Below are 16,100 nucleotides of genomic sequence, written 5' to 3' on the forward strand. Positions count from 1 at the left end.
CTAATAATGTTAAAAACCATAGAAGGACGCTAGAAGGCCGTAAACAGGTTTCCAATTCCGAAAATATTTGATTTATATTTACAACTTTGTGGAAATTCACTTATCTGGAACCAATTAGCTACGATAAACGAGGGATTACTGGATGTATAAAAACATACTGTATGTGACAAGGAGACAATGTACGCTTTGCAAATTGGAAAAAAATCTTGTTCACTTTCTAAGAAGGTATAAAGTTACATGCCTGATAAATTAGTTGACATTGCATAGGAAATAACCCAAAATAATTTTTTTTACATAATTTGGGACTAAGTTCCAATAGAAGACATGTCCACAATCAGTTTTAACAAACCTCTCACATGATTATGTATAACCATACGACTTCCTTCCTCAGGCTTTCTATCCGACAAATCATGACGTGGATGTGAAGTACGGTGACATGCTCGCAGCCAGATGTATGTTCACTGGTGAAGGCAGAACCGAAGAAACATACATTGGGTAGGTTCTGCTGTACATTCCATGCCACTTACCTTATCATGTGCAAGCATACAACTATGATTTTGCACATTCGGCAAGAAAAAAATGTGATTCAGGGTGGAGCGCAGTATCTACAGTAGGCGTGTCATGTTAATCGATAAATTGATTAATTAATAATTAAAATAATAAAAAAAAGGTCGGTCATTTTGCTCGCCTCCATAAATTGACGTGCATGCGTGTTTGTTTTTCTCTCTCTCCTCTCTTTTTACTGCACACGCTGGTTGACAAGATGGTTCAGTCTGCACATTGGTGAAGTTAGTTTCATGTTGGATGTTGGATAATCATCTCCGTCGCTGTTAATTTCACGTTGGCTCTCTATGGTGCGGGGAGCTCGCATGGGAAGAGGATATATTTCACCAGCGGACCGCTCGTTCACAGAGGCAGGGTCAGGCTGTATGAGCTGTGCTTTAGTGCTTGTTAATGTAACCCAGCGTTTTAGGTTGGCTGTTAGTTGTGGGTAAAATAGGGACAACAGCTACGGCTTCAAGAGACATTCCAATTACAATGTTAGATACTCGGGAGAAATTAAAGTTTAATGCTTTTGTTTTGATGTACTTGCATTATTATGCCATATAATTAATGAAAAAATGGTCTCAAAAAACATTGTCAATCATATCGATTATTGACAATTATTTGTAGGACAATTATCGTCCAGCAAAATTTGTTATCGTGACAGGCCTCATTTACATAAATATTGGTGGCTTGCAACCACCTAGAGGCCTAGAGGCAGTCCGCGTCACTTCCGGTGTTATTATTAGCAGTAGATAACAATAATAATAACAACAATACTTGTGATGTGCCTTGCAGTTGACCAGCAAACAGTCTAATGCAGACCTGGGCATCATACGCCACATCCGGCCCGCGGGATGACCCTGACTGGCTGCCCTAGTTGACTCTGACCACCGTGTAAAGTTAACTGGAAATCCCAAAATAACCATACTTTCTAATTTCACCTCATTCATGGACTAAAGCTGCACTGCTTTTATACTGAAGGTGCTGTTTTTTTAATTCACGTACATAATGAGGTATTGACGTGTAAGACGCGCGCGTGATTGAACGTTATCAGAAGACAACTGTAGCCCTCAAAATGTCCGCTCAGGCTAAAAAAGGTTTGTGGGGGAAGATCGCCATGTTTAAGGACTACAATCTGAGTCGGCATTACCAAACGAAACACCGGGAGAAATATTTTAAAAATGACTGACGCTGAAAAAGCACAAAGATCGGACGCTGTTAGCTAAACTGCAAACGCAGCAAGGCTTTTTTTACCAAGCTCCATACATCCAGGGATGCAGCAACCAAGACCAGCTTTGTGATATCCCACACATATCCCAATATCCCACAAAACAGCAAAAACAGCAAGCCATTCTCCTTTTTTGTGAAACGAAAGACAAAGACATGCCAGAGCTTTCAGATGAGGACTGGATGGCAGATTTTGCATTTGCTGTTGATGTGACTGCCCTGATGAACGAACTGAACACCAAGCTGCATGTCAAGGACCTTTTTGTACATTAACTGCACAGCGTGGTGGTGAAGGCTTTCATAAGAAAGACACAGTTTCTTTCAAGACAACCGGAGAGCAAAGGCGCTACCTACATTTGCAAACAAACATTTTCAGTGATGAAATTTACAAAATCCAGATAAAGATCCTTTCTCACTGATGGTCATCTGTCAGCTGTGCTTTGCATCTCCACTTCAGACATTCAGCCTGACTTTGATGCACTCGTTAAAGCCCAGGAGAGATTAGATTTCTCTCACTGAGCAAGGAAAAAGAACACACCAAATTGGGTGGTTAGACCACAAATGTAGGCATGTTAAGGCACCAGATAGCAGTGAACTGGGACACTATCTGGAAGCCTTTTTCTCAAAATCACAGTTCAGTGACCGTTCAATATGTTGTTTCTTGCTTAATGTTTGGAGCACACAGACAATGTTGAGATGTCTTTAAAATGATCAGAACCTTTCCATAACTTTCCAACAATATATGAAACGCAAATGTGTTTTGGAGTGAATGTGACTGAAAATGTTCACTAATATGAGTCACAAATAGTAAAAAATGTTAACATTTTGTCTACAATTGTTTTGAGAAATTTGTGTGAATACATTTTTTTGGAAGGCAAGCTCACCTTTTAATTGCATAACTTTAACATGTAGTCTTGCCCGCTTGTCAAAACAGTGGTCTTTAATGCTTTATTTTAATAAAGAAATTATATAATTATTTTAATATATAATTATATTATAGCCCTCCACAACATTTTGTGTTTCTTATGCGGCCCCATGGAAAAAATAATTGCCCACCCCTGCCCTAGGGAAGTCCAAATTGTAGGCACCAGAGTTTGAGCTTCCCTGGCAGCATTGTCTTGTTGATGGTGTCCAGACTGGTGGTGATGTCCTGCCTTAGTACCTGCACCCGGTCTTTGTCCCTGAGGCTCGCATTGTACCATCTGCCCAGGTTTTAACGGGTTGCTCTGACACCATCAGTATTGGGTCGTCACCAGTACAGAACCTCACATTCTTAAGCTCTCCCTTGACTATTGAAATGCTTTGTGACTTACTCGGCTTGATTTTCATCCGGGCCCATCTGATGTTCTCTTGCAGCTTTCCAAGTAGCCGCCTGGTGCATGCTGCAGTAGTGTGAGCGTGGTCGTCTTCCATGAATGCTCGGATAGGTGGAACACTGGTTCCGTTGCTTCTAGACGCTGCCATGATGTTGTGTAGTCGGCTGTTGTGAAGCACAGTTGCAGATCTTCAAAAGTAGGCTTTCACTACAGCAGTGATGGATAATGGAACATGGAACACATTGAAGGATTCCCAGAGGAAGTTGTGGGGGATTATAATAATAAATAATAATAATAATAATAAAACAAAGTTCCTTGTTGTAGTATCTTGAACGCAATTTGGGTCGATCGCATGGCATTAATAAAAAAGATTATTCATCCTCACTATGACGTTTGTCACCCAGTCTAACATTAATGTGCCATACATAGACTTACACTCAGACAATACTGCTAACTTTGTTTACACCTCATTACGCATCGCTTTTGTGCAGGCTATGGGAAATCTGAAGTGACATTAGAGACGCCTGCCACTCCTAAAACATGGCAAGCTACCGAGCCTGCTAGTTAGCCTCCAAATTATATGTTCTAAACTTAAGAAAGTGTTTCAAACAGAGTGGGGAAGAAGGACAAAGTAAGAAACCAAAAACTTTCCACATAATTACTGTTGTGTGCGCAGGCACACAGCTGCGCTCTCTCACTCCCTCTCGCCCAACCTCTGCACTCTGCTCGCTGAACGATTGTTGCTTGTGGGGTCAGGATAGCCCGTGTGCTCTGGTGCCAGGTTTTAGGGACTGGGCTGCAGGCTAGAGCTTGCAGGTGCCTGCCTGGAGAGCAGTGAGGCGTATGGCCGCGCTCAGTGGTCAAAATACGTGCGTATTTATATCCATACAAATTTATGCTTGCAATTCTTGCTTTTAAAATCACTGAAGCTGTTAATTCCAAATGTAAATGTTAAAATGTTAATTCCACCCGAGGAAAAGAATGGTCATTACTGATTGGACATTCACGCCCATGATGATTGGGTGTAAACCTCTGACCACAACTCAAACTATAGAACGCACAATAACAAGGTACGTGTATACATGTTACTGTGCCCAGTTTAATTTTAATACAATACACAATATGCACTAGGGAGTCCTTGTTCCATCAGTTGTGGGGTCCTCAGCCTGATCACGGTCATTGTTTGACCTGTCAAAAGAAGTCTTTAGCGGTATGTATTGTATAATACAGTGTACCTCTTCATCAATAAGCATGAATATATTCGTATGAATACTGTACATTTGGGCCTCATTGACGTTTACGTCTAAGCATAAATATCTATTTGTTGTGTGTTTTTACTACAGTGGCACCTCTGATGATGAAATGTGCAACTTCTATATCATGTACTACATGGACAGCAAACATGCCATTCCTTACATGAGCTGCATGGAGCCTGGTCCTGCCAAACTGTTTCAGCACATTCCACCTGACGCTAATATCCCCATCGCTGTCAGTCCCGATCACATGAACTCCATGATGCATATGGGAGGACACTCAAGTGCAACAGGTACATTTTATTTGTAGATTGGGGTTCATAATGAATGTTACTTTTGTAAACATACTGCACTGGCAATAGACCAGTCCAAATTGTGATCTGTGCTCAAGTATGGTACACTGCCCCTCCTCTGGCACAACTGGAAGACTTGACAGGATTGTTCATGCACACGTACATGTGCAACGTTGACATGTCAGAGAATGACTGGAATGTGCATTCATTATTAATGATAACCAACGTCTTCCTTAATAGAAAACAAACAAACACTCGCGAATAATCCATACACCCAGAGAAATGTCTTATCTTTTACGTCTCACAGAATACACAATTATGGTGTGTTCAAGGATTGCCAAACAAGATGGGAAATTTCAACACTTGACAAAAAAAACATCAGTGAAGCAAAAAGACATAAACATGTAGGAATTGCTACTCTTTCAAGTTATTAATTAAACTTTCACATTTAACAAAATGAATAAACATAACTTAAAGTAAGACTGAAAATAATCCACAAAGTCAGGAAAATTGCAGTTATGTAGCTGTGTACAAGTGATGCACAGCAAATGTGCTTACCTGATGCATAGATGGTCAGCGTGACCACAGACCAGGGCATCGCATCGTTTGTGTGAATACATCCTGAGTGAACTTACTGACCTTCCCACTCTGCCCCAAGGTCACAAGGACAGCACATCAACGTCGGATTCAACCAGTGAAGCGCAGCTTCTCAATCAGGGTAAGTCTGAACAAATATTTGCCTCATTTATGTATTACAAGGTTACATCAACAGCTTGAACTGTGGGGTAGAACAGATTTTGTCAAATTACAAGGAACTGATTTGTATGTTAGATATCCAAGAAATAAATTATGTCTTCAGTTTTGCGATATCAGACACAGGAGATCACACTTGTGGGCTGCCACATATTGTCTGTACAGTGGAACCTTGGTTAGTGTACGCACCGCTTATTGTGTTTTTCGGTTAACGTCATACATTTACGGCAAAATGTTGCCTCCGTTTGCATACATTTTCCGTTTAGCGTACAATATGCTGCATATCCTGTTGTTTTATTAATCTTGCTAAAACATAGAAACAGGAAGCGGAAGTCAGCTCTGTTGCCCGTCTATGATGTCATCAGCATTGATGTCATCAGCATTGATGTCTTCTAGCTAACTAACACAGTTAACCAAAACATGTTTGTATGGTTTTACAATTATAGGTAAAACTATAATTGTGCAGAAAACAATTCTAAATGCATAGAAATGACAAATTAAAGGAATAAATGAACATTTAAGGTTACTTTTACCTTCATTGAAAAGTGAGACACAATGTGGCAGCGAGATCAACACGGACACCACCTTTGTGTTTTGCTATGAGGTACTGTATGTCTTCAATTCAATAGTGTTCCTCAACTGCTTCATCAAAATGCTGGCAACTTTCTTTGGCTACATTTGGGCTTATTTTACAGCTGTGATTAAAAGAAAAGCAGAGACCTGAGGTGAGAAACACTATTGAATAGAAATAGAAGGAATAACTCATGGCAAAACATGAAGATGGTGTCCATGTTGATCTTGCTGCCACACTGTCAAACAAACAATCACGTTTAGAATGAAGGTAAAAGTAACCTTAAATGTTCATTTATCGCAGGGATTCTCAAATAGTGGGATGGGCTCCCCTGGGGGTGCGCTGTGAACTGTTGGGGGGCGTGGCGTGAGAGGCAGGCAGTACTTTAAATGTTAGTGCAGCCCTGCCAATATGTACAATTCTATCATACTCAACATGCAATTTGACTCTTGAATATGCTTGTTTCAGTTTTGAGTTCAGTCTGTAAAGTACAGAAAGATATCAGTTTCTCAATAGTATTTCAGATCGGGGGGAGGGGGGGGGGGGCATGAAATCATTTCTGTCCCTGTATTTATATGCATTTACAATTATTCTGCATGTAAAACTATAACTGTAAAAACATGTTTTGTGTTAACATTTTTGGCTTTCCGGAACAGACTACAGTAATTGGATTTACATTATTTCTTTTGGGAAAAATTGATTGGGGTAGGGCAGGGTTTCTCCACTGTTTGTCCTTGTGAGAGCTACTTTTACAAAATGAAAATGGCCAAGAGCTTCTCATTTTTGTAACGTTTATTTTCATAGTTTATTTCAACCCAAGCAAATCAAATGTGCTTGTTTTACCAGAATATTAAGAAAATGCTGGTATCTACAACTCACGTTCCGTATTTCAGAATGCATTTCTTTCTAGTGTTCTCACTTTCTTAACTGAAAACTGGAATGAAAAGCAGGCTTGCTGACGCCTCATGTGGTCGTGGGAGAGTGCCCGCTGGCACCACGTTGGTGACCCCTTGGTTAGAGTATGTTTTGGTTACAGTCGTACCTTCTGGAACGGATTAATGACGCTAACCAAGGCTCCACTGTATTTGATTTGATTTCACATCCACTATGAAAATAAAAGTTAAATTAATGTCAGTGTAACCACGTACTATATTAAAATTTCTCTATTTCAAATTAAAAAAAATATTTTTTAATGTCTGAGAGAGTGACCTAAGTCAGGGGTGTCCAAAGTGCGGCCCGGAGGCCATTTTTTGTGCATGCAGCTTGTTTTTTTTATTGGCTAAAAATCCAACTAGTTTGTATTAATGAGATACAGTATATTTAGAGAGGCTCGATATTGGCCCTGCTCCCTGCTGCATCCAAAGAGTCTCTGGAATGCCTTGTCAGCACTCTTACTGAAAAAAAATCTCTTTTTCAGAGCAAGCTGACTTAAACTTTGCAATTTTCACTAAGTTTTCCCCAATGCCAATCAGTGATCACTTTGCAGAAATGATACTCTCTCATCACAAATCGTATAGTAGGTTACACTATTTCCTAGGTTCACAAAGTGGAGTGAGCTTACTCCCAGGGGTACACCAATTGTAATAGGGGGTATGTGAATAAAAATGAGAAACAATTAGTGCCTAACACAATTACAAATGTACCTGAAGCAAGGAGAACAGAGCAGAAAGCAGAAGGAGACAGAGCATGAGGTTGTTCATTGCTCTGTGTGCATTATATGAACAAATAAGTAAATTGTATTATTTTGTGCATTAAGACTGTTTAATCTTGAAGAGTTAATTTATATTGGTGGTCCAATCCCCTCATAGTGAAAATCTGTCACTGTGAGCGGGGATTCCCCGGACAATGAGGCTTTATCGTTGGTTGTATGTATTTTTGTACTTCGGACACTGCTTTATTGTGATTGTTGAACATTCCCCTTCAATTTGGTATTAAATGAATATGCAGATTTAAACCATAGCCATCGTGAGTGGAAAAAAAAGTGAAGCTCAAATTTAACCCTTTCATATAGAAGGATGCCAACATCTGACTGTAATAGAAGATATGTAGAATGATTACTTATCTATTTATTAGTGCTCAAGTGAAACGTTATCAAAATGTGACCATGCAAGATACACATTTTTGACCACATTTTGGAATTACTATAATTGAATTAACCAAGTAAAAATGTTCAATATTTCAAGTTAATTAACATCAAAAGGTTTATGCTTTTGAAGTGGTTATGGTTATGGTTTAATTTACTTTGCACATGCCTACAGTTTGCATTGAATGCTTCATGTTACAAGTCACCATTCCATAGTCCAAAAAGGAGTAGGAAGAAGCAGAGTTTATTGGTTCCTACCCCCTCTCCGTATCACATCAGTTGCTAAATATTTACGTTAATTTCCTGTATTCCACATGTACTAATCAGTGTTTCCATACAATAAAAGCAGGTACTATAATAATAATTCGTATTATTTATTTTAAAAAAAAAAACAATCGAAAAAGCTCTCCCTTTTTCCCTGGTTGATGTCCGGATCCACTTCCAGGTCTTCCTGTCCTGCCGTCTTTTGTGTTGTACTGTGACTGTCATTGACTGTAGATGCATGGTTTCCTAATTCCAGTACTTTTGTTTAGCACGTCCTTGCTCATGATATCAAATGTCAAATGTTATTGAATGTAATCCTTCTAACTGCTTGGCTCTTTCTTTGTGGGTTGTATCCTCCATTTTCCTTGTTGTCATAGTAATATGATCTTTAATATGTATCCAGATCATTGATATCTTTGACGTCTTTGCTTCTCCTGGTCCTCCATTTAGCTTGATGTTTATTTTACGGTCGGTGCTCCAAGTGCTTTGTATCTTTCCCTGCTCCCTCAAGTGTCATGCTTTCTTGGCGATGTCAGCGTTGTGTTTTTGTTTTGTCAGATGCTCATTCATGTAGATATTTGTACCTTACAGCTTTTTCCCTGTTTAAGCATTACAGTTTTGAATTTCCTATTGGTGAACTTAACGATGATAGGTGTGGTGTTGTTTCTGCCATACAGTGGGATGCAAGTGTCGATGGTGTTGATATCAACATCCACCTCCTTTGATTGTAGGAAGTTGGCAATTTGTTGCTTTGTTGAAGGAACATCCAGTTCATGTGGTTCTCATCTGTTTTTGGACTGCCCTATCTTTTTACCTGGATGTAATTTGGAGCCCTATGAGGATTACTTCATTCATTTGTACATTCTGATCCATCTCATCAATTGTATTTTTCATTTTCTCAGTGATATTTTCCTTTGCTTCTTTCACTTTCTCAAGAGTGGTGTGCAAGGCAGCATTGTCTTCCAATAGTGCCTTGATATTACCTTGTAGAACCTTGATAATATTGCATAATGCTCTTTTTTTCTTCCATAGGGTTTTTAACCTCCTTAAGAGCAGCACACAAGGCAGCACTATCTTCCAATAATGCCTCGATATCCTGTAGAACCCTGACATCATTGCATAATTCTCTATATTCTTCCATAGGGCTTTTAACCTCCATAAGAGTAGCGCACAAGGCAGTATTATCTTCCAATAATGCCTCGATATCATCCTGTAGAACCTTGATATCATTGAATAATGCTCTATTTTCTTCCATAGGGTTTTTAACCTCCTTAAGAGCAGCACACAACAGCATTATCATCTTGCAACACCTTGATATCCTCTTGTAGTGCGTTGGTGACCTTGTTCAGTGCTCTATTTTCCTCAAGATTTCTGACTTCATCATGGATCTCCATGAGTTTTCCGTAGAGGTTGTTGTTCTGCACATGTAGCTGTTCAAACTGTGTTAGCAGACTCATAAAATCCACCCTTGCATGTTCTATAGTTTGCTCATGTATCAAACTTGCCCTGTTAAATAAATCTCTGCCCATTTTTCAATCATTTTCTTTCCTTTCTTTTCCATCTCTCTCTCTAACCTATTTTCTCTAATGTCCTTGAACAATACATTTAAACAAAAGAATGTACATTTTTTAATAAAAGCATTTTTTTACTCAGATGACTAACACTTCAAACTTGCCCTATTAAATAAATCTCTGCCTATTTTTCTATCATTTTCTTTCAATTTTTTTCAATCTCTCTCTGTATGTGCAGGTGACCTATTTTCTCTAATGTCCAAGCTGCTAGGCCAGAGCAAGGATGTAGTACATATTCCTAAGTACAACCCCAGCCAAATACAGAGGGTCCAACCTGAGCTGGTGGCTCAGATTCATAGCTTAATACAAAAGAAAAACCTGGGCTCTCCCAGCACTTCACTAGCCTTCCAAACCAGCAGGGATCCTATTTTGATGAGAAACAGAGTGCACAAATTCCATCAGCTTGAAGCAACGCCAAAGTTACCAAAAAGCAAGCTGCCATCTCAAAGACAAGGTGGGTGTAGGAAACCATATCAATTTCTATAGTGACTTTGAAATAACCCTCTGTATTCTGTATTCCGTGACGGACTGTTTGTGTAACTCATTGCGGTTGACGACATTCTAACTTCAGATTGCAGTATATAAGGGGTGTCCAGACTTTTTCCACCAAAGACTGAATACTGCATACCAACGCATGTAGATCTGTTTACAAGTTATACTGTATATACATTTAAAAAAAAATGCATTTCAGCTTTGTGATATAGGTGAAAAAGTCTGTTATTAATATGAACTTTGGATTTGCTCTTTTTTCCCATGTTTGCTGTTTTTTTAATTTTTCAAATATTTCAGTCTTCTTCTTAAATAATCTTTGTAAAATTAGAATATTATGACAATTCCCATAATATATATATATATATATATATATATATATATATATATATATATATATAATAATGCACTTTTGTGAATTTACATTTTGCACTATTGGATCTTAAGGAGGTTCTAGGTATAGCTTTAAAATGCAAAAAGAATTTTGAGTAAGCAATTTATTGCAAACAAGCATTAAAGTGAAATAGGCTGTTCATCAGCTGATCAAAAGTTCAAGACCGCAGCCTTTAAAGCCAAAATCGTGGCAAAAATGTGGATTCTATGTCATTTTCTGTCAGGTATTCACACTGTCATGATCTCTTGATGACAAAGGCAAAAAGCTTTCTCTCTTTTGAGTGCGATCTCATTGTTGAGCTGCAAAAGCCACGCCTCTCGCAACGCACCATTGCTGCTGAGGTTGGATGCAGTAAGACAGTCATTTTACACTTCTTACAAGATCTCGAGGGTTACAGAACAAAAAAGGTAAGTGGTAGACCCAAAAAAATGTTACGGCCCTGAGCTGGAAGATCCGTTTGGCTCTCTGTCAAGACATGGGACAACCGTCGACCCAAATGAAGGTTGTCACTGGTGCTAAGTGCAGTCCAATAACCATCAGACAGCATTTGCAAGAGAAGGGTTTTAAGAAAAAAAAAAAGGCCTCGTCTCCTTCAACACCACAGAATTGCCCATTTGGAATTTGCATGAGAGCACGAAACATGGGACAAATGTAACCTTGACGGTCCTGATGGCTTCCAACGTTAAGGGCATGACAAGGCGATCCCACCTGAGATGTTTTCCACATCGCACAGTTGATGGGGCGCCATCATGATGTGGGGGGCTTTTTCCTTCAATGGAACAATGGAGCTTCAGGTTGTGCAGGGGCGTCAAACGGCAGCTGGCTATGTGGAGATGTGGTAATGACTGGCTTTTTCAACAGGACAACGCTGCAATTCACAATGCCTGACAAAGGACTTCTTCCAGAGGAATAACCTAACTGTTTTGGACCATCCTGCATGTTCCCTGATCTAAATCCAATTGAAAATATTTGGGGATGGACGGCAAAGCAAGTTTGCAAAAATGAATATCATTTCCAGACAGTGGATGCCCTCCGTGAATCTTCACCACCTGGAGCAACATTCCCACTAGCCTCCTGCATGCCCAAACCAATTTTTGAGTTGGTTAACAAGAATGGCACAGCAACTCATTACTGAGTCCTTTTTTGAACATTTCATTTCTACTTTATGGGGGTATCAGTTGTTTTTTTTTAGCTATGGTCTTAAACTTCTGATCAGTTGATGAACAACCTATTTCACATGTTTGCAATGAATTGCTTAATGCATTTTTTTTGTCCCACTCCCATTCCTTCTTTTTGCATTTTGAAGCTCTACTTAGAACATCCTTAAGATCTAAGTCCGTAATAATTCCTAAACACATGATAATCAGTGTTTCCTCGTAGCTGTGCGCTTGCGCAATCGCGCACCATTCTCGCGTTCTCAGCACACAGCAAATCCATGCAACGCACAAAATGCATTTTAACCTGAACTGTAAATAAAATAAACACATAACAATTTTTTGTATACCATTTTTTCAATGCAACTCAGTGAGTGACAGGTGACATCAAGCAGTAACAACATACTGTATAACACAATGACGAACACTGTCCAGCCAATGATAAGATCCCGTTTACACATATTTACTTATTCAGCCAATCATTTAATTAACAGCTCGTTACAGAGCACATGCCACTGTTTTACAGGTTAACATAACCACGTATTACGGCAAAAGGAACGGCAGTGCCACATCCCCTCACCAAGCTAAAGTTAAAAAAAAAAAACTTGGAGTGGCTGTCTTGAGTATATGGCAACAGAAGAACGAGGATTTTTTTTCTGTTTCGAATGAGAAAGGACTAAAAAAAACATGCTGCAAAGCTCAAGTGGTAAGCCAGTTTTCTCAGTGAATGTGTGGCGTAACTGTGCATGTTTTACTGCTGTGCTTTTATTTTGATGGTCGGACGTACCGGATCCAGGAAGTGTAACCCCGAGTTTGTGTTGCTGAAGGGGCAAGTAAAGGGTCAAGTAAATAAATGTACAGGATGAAATAGTGCAACAACAGGCTGCTTTGAAATAGGAGGTGGAAGTCAAGGAAATAGGAAATTAAAGTATACCCAATGAACAATATAAATGGTAAACAAGAAAAGGAAAATAAAATGATAAACTATTGTTTTTCTACAAGATTCAGATGGTTAATTATGGAGACCATGGCTTGTTTTGTCCGAGGTTGAGAATAAAGAAAGCTACATTGTGGAATCCTCCTTGCCTTCGATTTGAAACCACTCATACACAAAATATGACAGAATGGAAGTTCTCAGGTTTCGGACAGGTGCCATACTATAGTGTGCACGTCTGATAGCACTCAAAGAGGTCCACGGAATGCTGAAGTCGTCTTTGTGTATGCTCCGATACTTGAACAAGGGGGAACATTGGTGAGAATAAAACAGAAAATGTACAGGATACAGTACATACAGCGTAACAACATGACGTCAGTGCATGATGGCGGCGCTCTGCATTTGTTGCTCAAGCAGCACTTGCTTCTACAGTCAACTTTCTTACAATCCAACCTCAAAACTTTGAGAGAGGCGAACACAATGGTGAGTCCATTAGGAAAGGGGTTAGTGGTACAACATGCAAGCAGCGTGGATTATGTAGACTCTGATTCCATCTTAGATTATAGCTCATTATTGGTGAGAACCTACACATTTTATACTTAACTTTGTTTAATAAGTGTGAGAGGCATCTTTAAAGCCTGGATTGTGCTTCTATGCATTTAGCTTCTTAGCGTCCTAACTGAGGAGAGATGGGGAGCTGAATCTTATTATAGTCACCTTTTATTGCAAATGTTGATCTGAAGTCAGAGGAGAACACCAATGTCAAGCCAGCAGCTTTAGAGGGGGAGGAGCAAGCCCTATGTCAACAATAGACACTTTTGTGGGAGCCTCAATTACTCGCATTTTTTTTTGCCATTCTCAGGTGGTTTTATACCGTAACCCCAGCAAATGGTGGCGATTAACCGTAGAATGTAATCAACGTTTAGTATGTTTATTCCTTAAAATATTTAATTCTCTTCTGTGCTGGTTAATTTGAAAGCATGCTTTGATTTTAGATGTACAGTAGGTTCAACCATTTGCATGCTCACTCCTTCAACGGTAGATTTACGTAATAAGGCATGTCTACAGTATTAATTAATGCGATCTCCCCCTGCGTAGTGTCATAGATACTACTGCTTACTACATGATGTACCTGATATGCAGCTGAATCTGACGTTGTGGCGAATGCACGAAACACTTAAGATGTCCAAATGGAGTGCCCTTAAGGAACTGCTCCGCTTACAATAGTACTTTGTCAATTTTATAATATCCCAGCCACCCAAATTTTTTGGTGTATTTTGTCCTCTGACAATGGATAGTAACTTTGTTTACATGTTTGTATATCTTTAGATGTTCATCTAGAGCAGAATCCAGCTTGGCCACAGAATTCTCTCCAGCTGGGACAGGTCTCAGGCCTTGCCATCGATTCGGATTCCAATTTGGTCATTTTTCATAGAGGTGACCACCACTGGGGGCCACAGTAAGTTGCTGCATATTATGTTCAAGATCATTGCATTTGTCATTTAATTTTTTTTTTATTACAAAACCATGGAGTGTTTTTCTTAAAGCAAGGTCTAAATGCAATTTCATAAAGTTCACAGTCACTCGTTGCCAGCTGTCAGCTGCTAGATGATGCATTGGACTGATCTGTTATCTCTCAGGACCATGCCGCTTCTTATTCGAGACACGTGTTGCTGGAAGCAACAGTCTAGGTCAATTGAGGTCAATCAATGCCCTTCACCACGAAAAAGTCTATTACTTTGATCCACAGCTGTTGTGATCTGTAGAAAATATATGTTGTAAATATATGTGAGCTCTGAAAGCGTGTCTATGACAATAATGTGACCATATTCGTATTCATATACGTTCTGTGGTTACCTTACAATATTGTGCATGTCTTGTCGTGTTATTAATACACTGCATGAGAACCGTGTTCTTAAAGTACTTTTATAACAAAACATCCTCATTAGCATCCTATTAGCTTCCCACTACATAGAAACAGGAACCGGAAGTGAGATTTGTCACCCGTCCATGATGTCATCAGCAGTTGACTCTCAAAAATGTTAACACAAAAGACGTTTTTATAGTTTTACAATTATAGTTGTACATGCATAAAACAATTCTAAATGCATATAACACTATTGAAACATTGAAACACTATTGAATACAGTTATAGTAGATATAGATAGTGTGATATTTTTATATATCAGCTAAAAAAAGAGTGAAACTTATCTCTTGTTTCAGTGGCTTTATTGCAGAGAGGACGACAACATCTTTTCTTTAGCATAGCGACAGCACAACTGATAACTCCATTGAACAGACATACTCCACAGATGCCTAACACATTAGTGCTGGGGGCATCGAAGTGTAACAACATGACGAATACACAATATAACAGATAGATACTTTATCAATCTCCAATAGAAATGTCTAAAACAATATTGTAGGTCACCAAAATGTGTTAATTCTATGACATGATATGTGATGGTACACATATCGGTATTGGTTGATATTGGAATCGGAACTTGAGAGTTGGAAGATATCGGCATATTGGTTATCGGCAAAAAAGCCAATATTGGACATTCCTAATTTAAATGCATTTAGAATTCTGTTCTGCATGTAAAACTATAACTATAAAAGTATAAACACATTTTTTCTGTTAACATTTTTGGCTTTCTGGAACAGATGAATTGGATTTACATACATTATGTCTCATTGGACTTTGTTTCAGTAAGAGTCAAACCTTCTGGAATGGATTAGTGACACTAACCAAGGTTCCACTGTATTGGAAATGAATATCGTCTCTGTAAATAAAAATATGAAACTGACATTTTTTTGTCTTGTTTTTAAGCTCTTTTGACAGCCAAGCTGTATACCAGCAGAGGTTCTCTGGCCCGATTCAGCAGTCCACTATTCTGGTTGTGAATGCTGACAACGGCAACATCCTCAAGGCTTCTGGAAGAAATATGTAAGTCTCATGTGATTTAAATCAATACTAAAGATGAAGTACAATATCATTCATACTTGGTTATGGCCAAGGGGAAGCTGATGGACACAACATGAACTGGTGAGCAATTAGACAACTAGTCACACTCACATTGTAATTACTTAATTGTAAAAGTACTTAATTGTATTGTAGTAATTCGTACATGCGTAACAAGATTACATTGAATCGCATGTTAACACTTGCATCATTCAACATGTTCGAAAAGGGGTAGGAAGATGCAGAGCTGTACGAGCTACAGCTAACTCATGAGTTCAGGATAATAACAG

At 39.0% G+C, this 16,100-nt stretch overlaps 1 protein-coding gene across 2 annotated transcripts in view; it reads left to right on the top strand.

Annotated features, from left to right (window-relative positions):
- Positions 1-16,100, top strand: part of pam (peptidylglycine alpha-amidating monooxygenase) — a 55,015-nt gene that overhangs the window by 22,037 nt on the left and 16,878 nt on the right. Inside the window, exons 13-18 of one of the 2 annotated variants that reach the window (XM_054756647.1) lie at positions 392-495; positions 4,433-4,635; positions 5,294-5,353; positions 10,056-10,331; positions 14,178-14,307; positions 15,679-15,795. In XM_054756647.1, the coding sequence (XP_054612622.1) occupies positions 392-495; positions 4,433-4,635; positions 5,294-5,353; positions 10,056-10,331; positions 14,178-14,307; positions 15,679-15,795 (890 nt within the window). The remainder of the gene's footprint in view (positions 1-391; positions 496-4,432; positions 4,636-5,293; positions 5,354-10,055; positions 10,332-14,177; positions 14,308-15,678; positions 15,796-16,100) is intronic. The other variant, XM_054756648.1, reaches the window with a different exon arrangement.

Source organism: Dunckerocampus dactyliophorus, chromosome 17, assembly GCF_027744805.1.
Source record: "Dunckerocampus dactyliophorus isolate RoL2022-P2 chromosome 17, RoL_Ddac_1.1, whole genome shotgun sequence".
Taxonomy (NCBI): Eukaryota; Metazoa; Chordata; class Actinopteri; order Syngnathiformes; family Syngnathidae; genus Dunckerocampus; species Dunckerocampus dactyliophorus.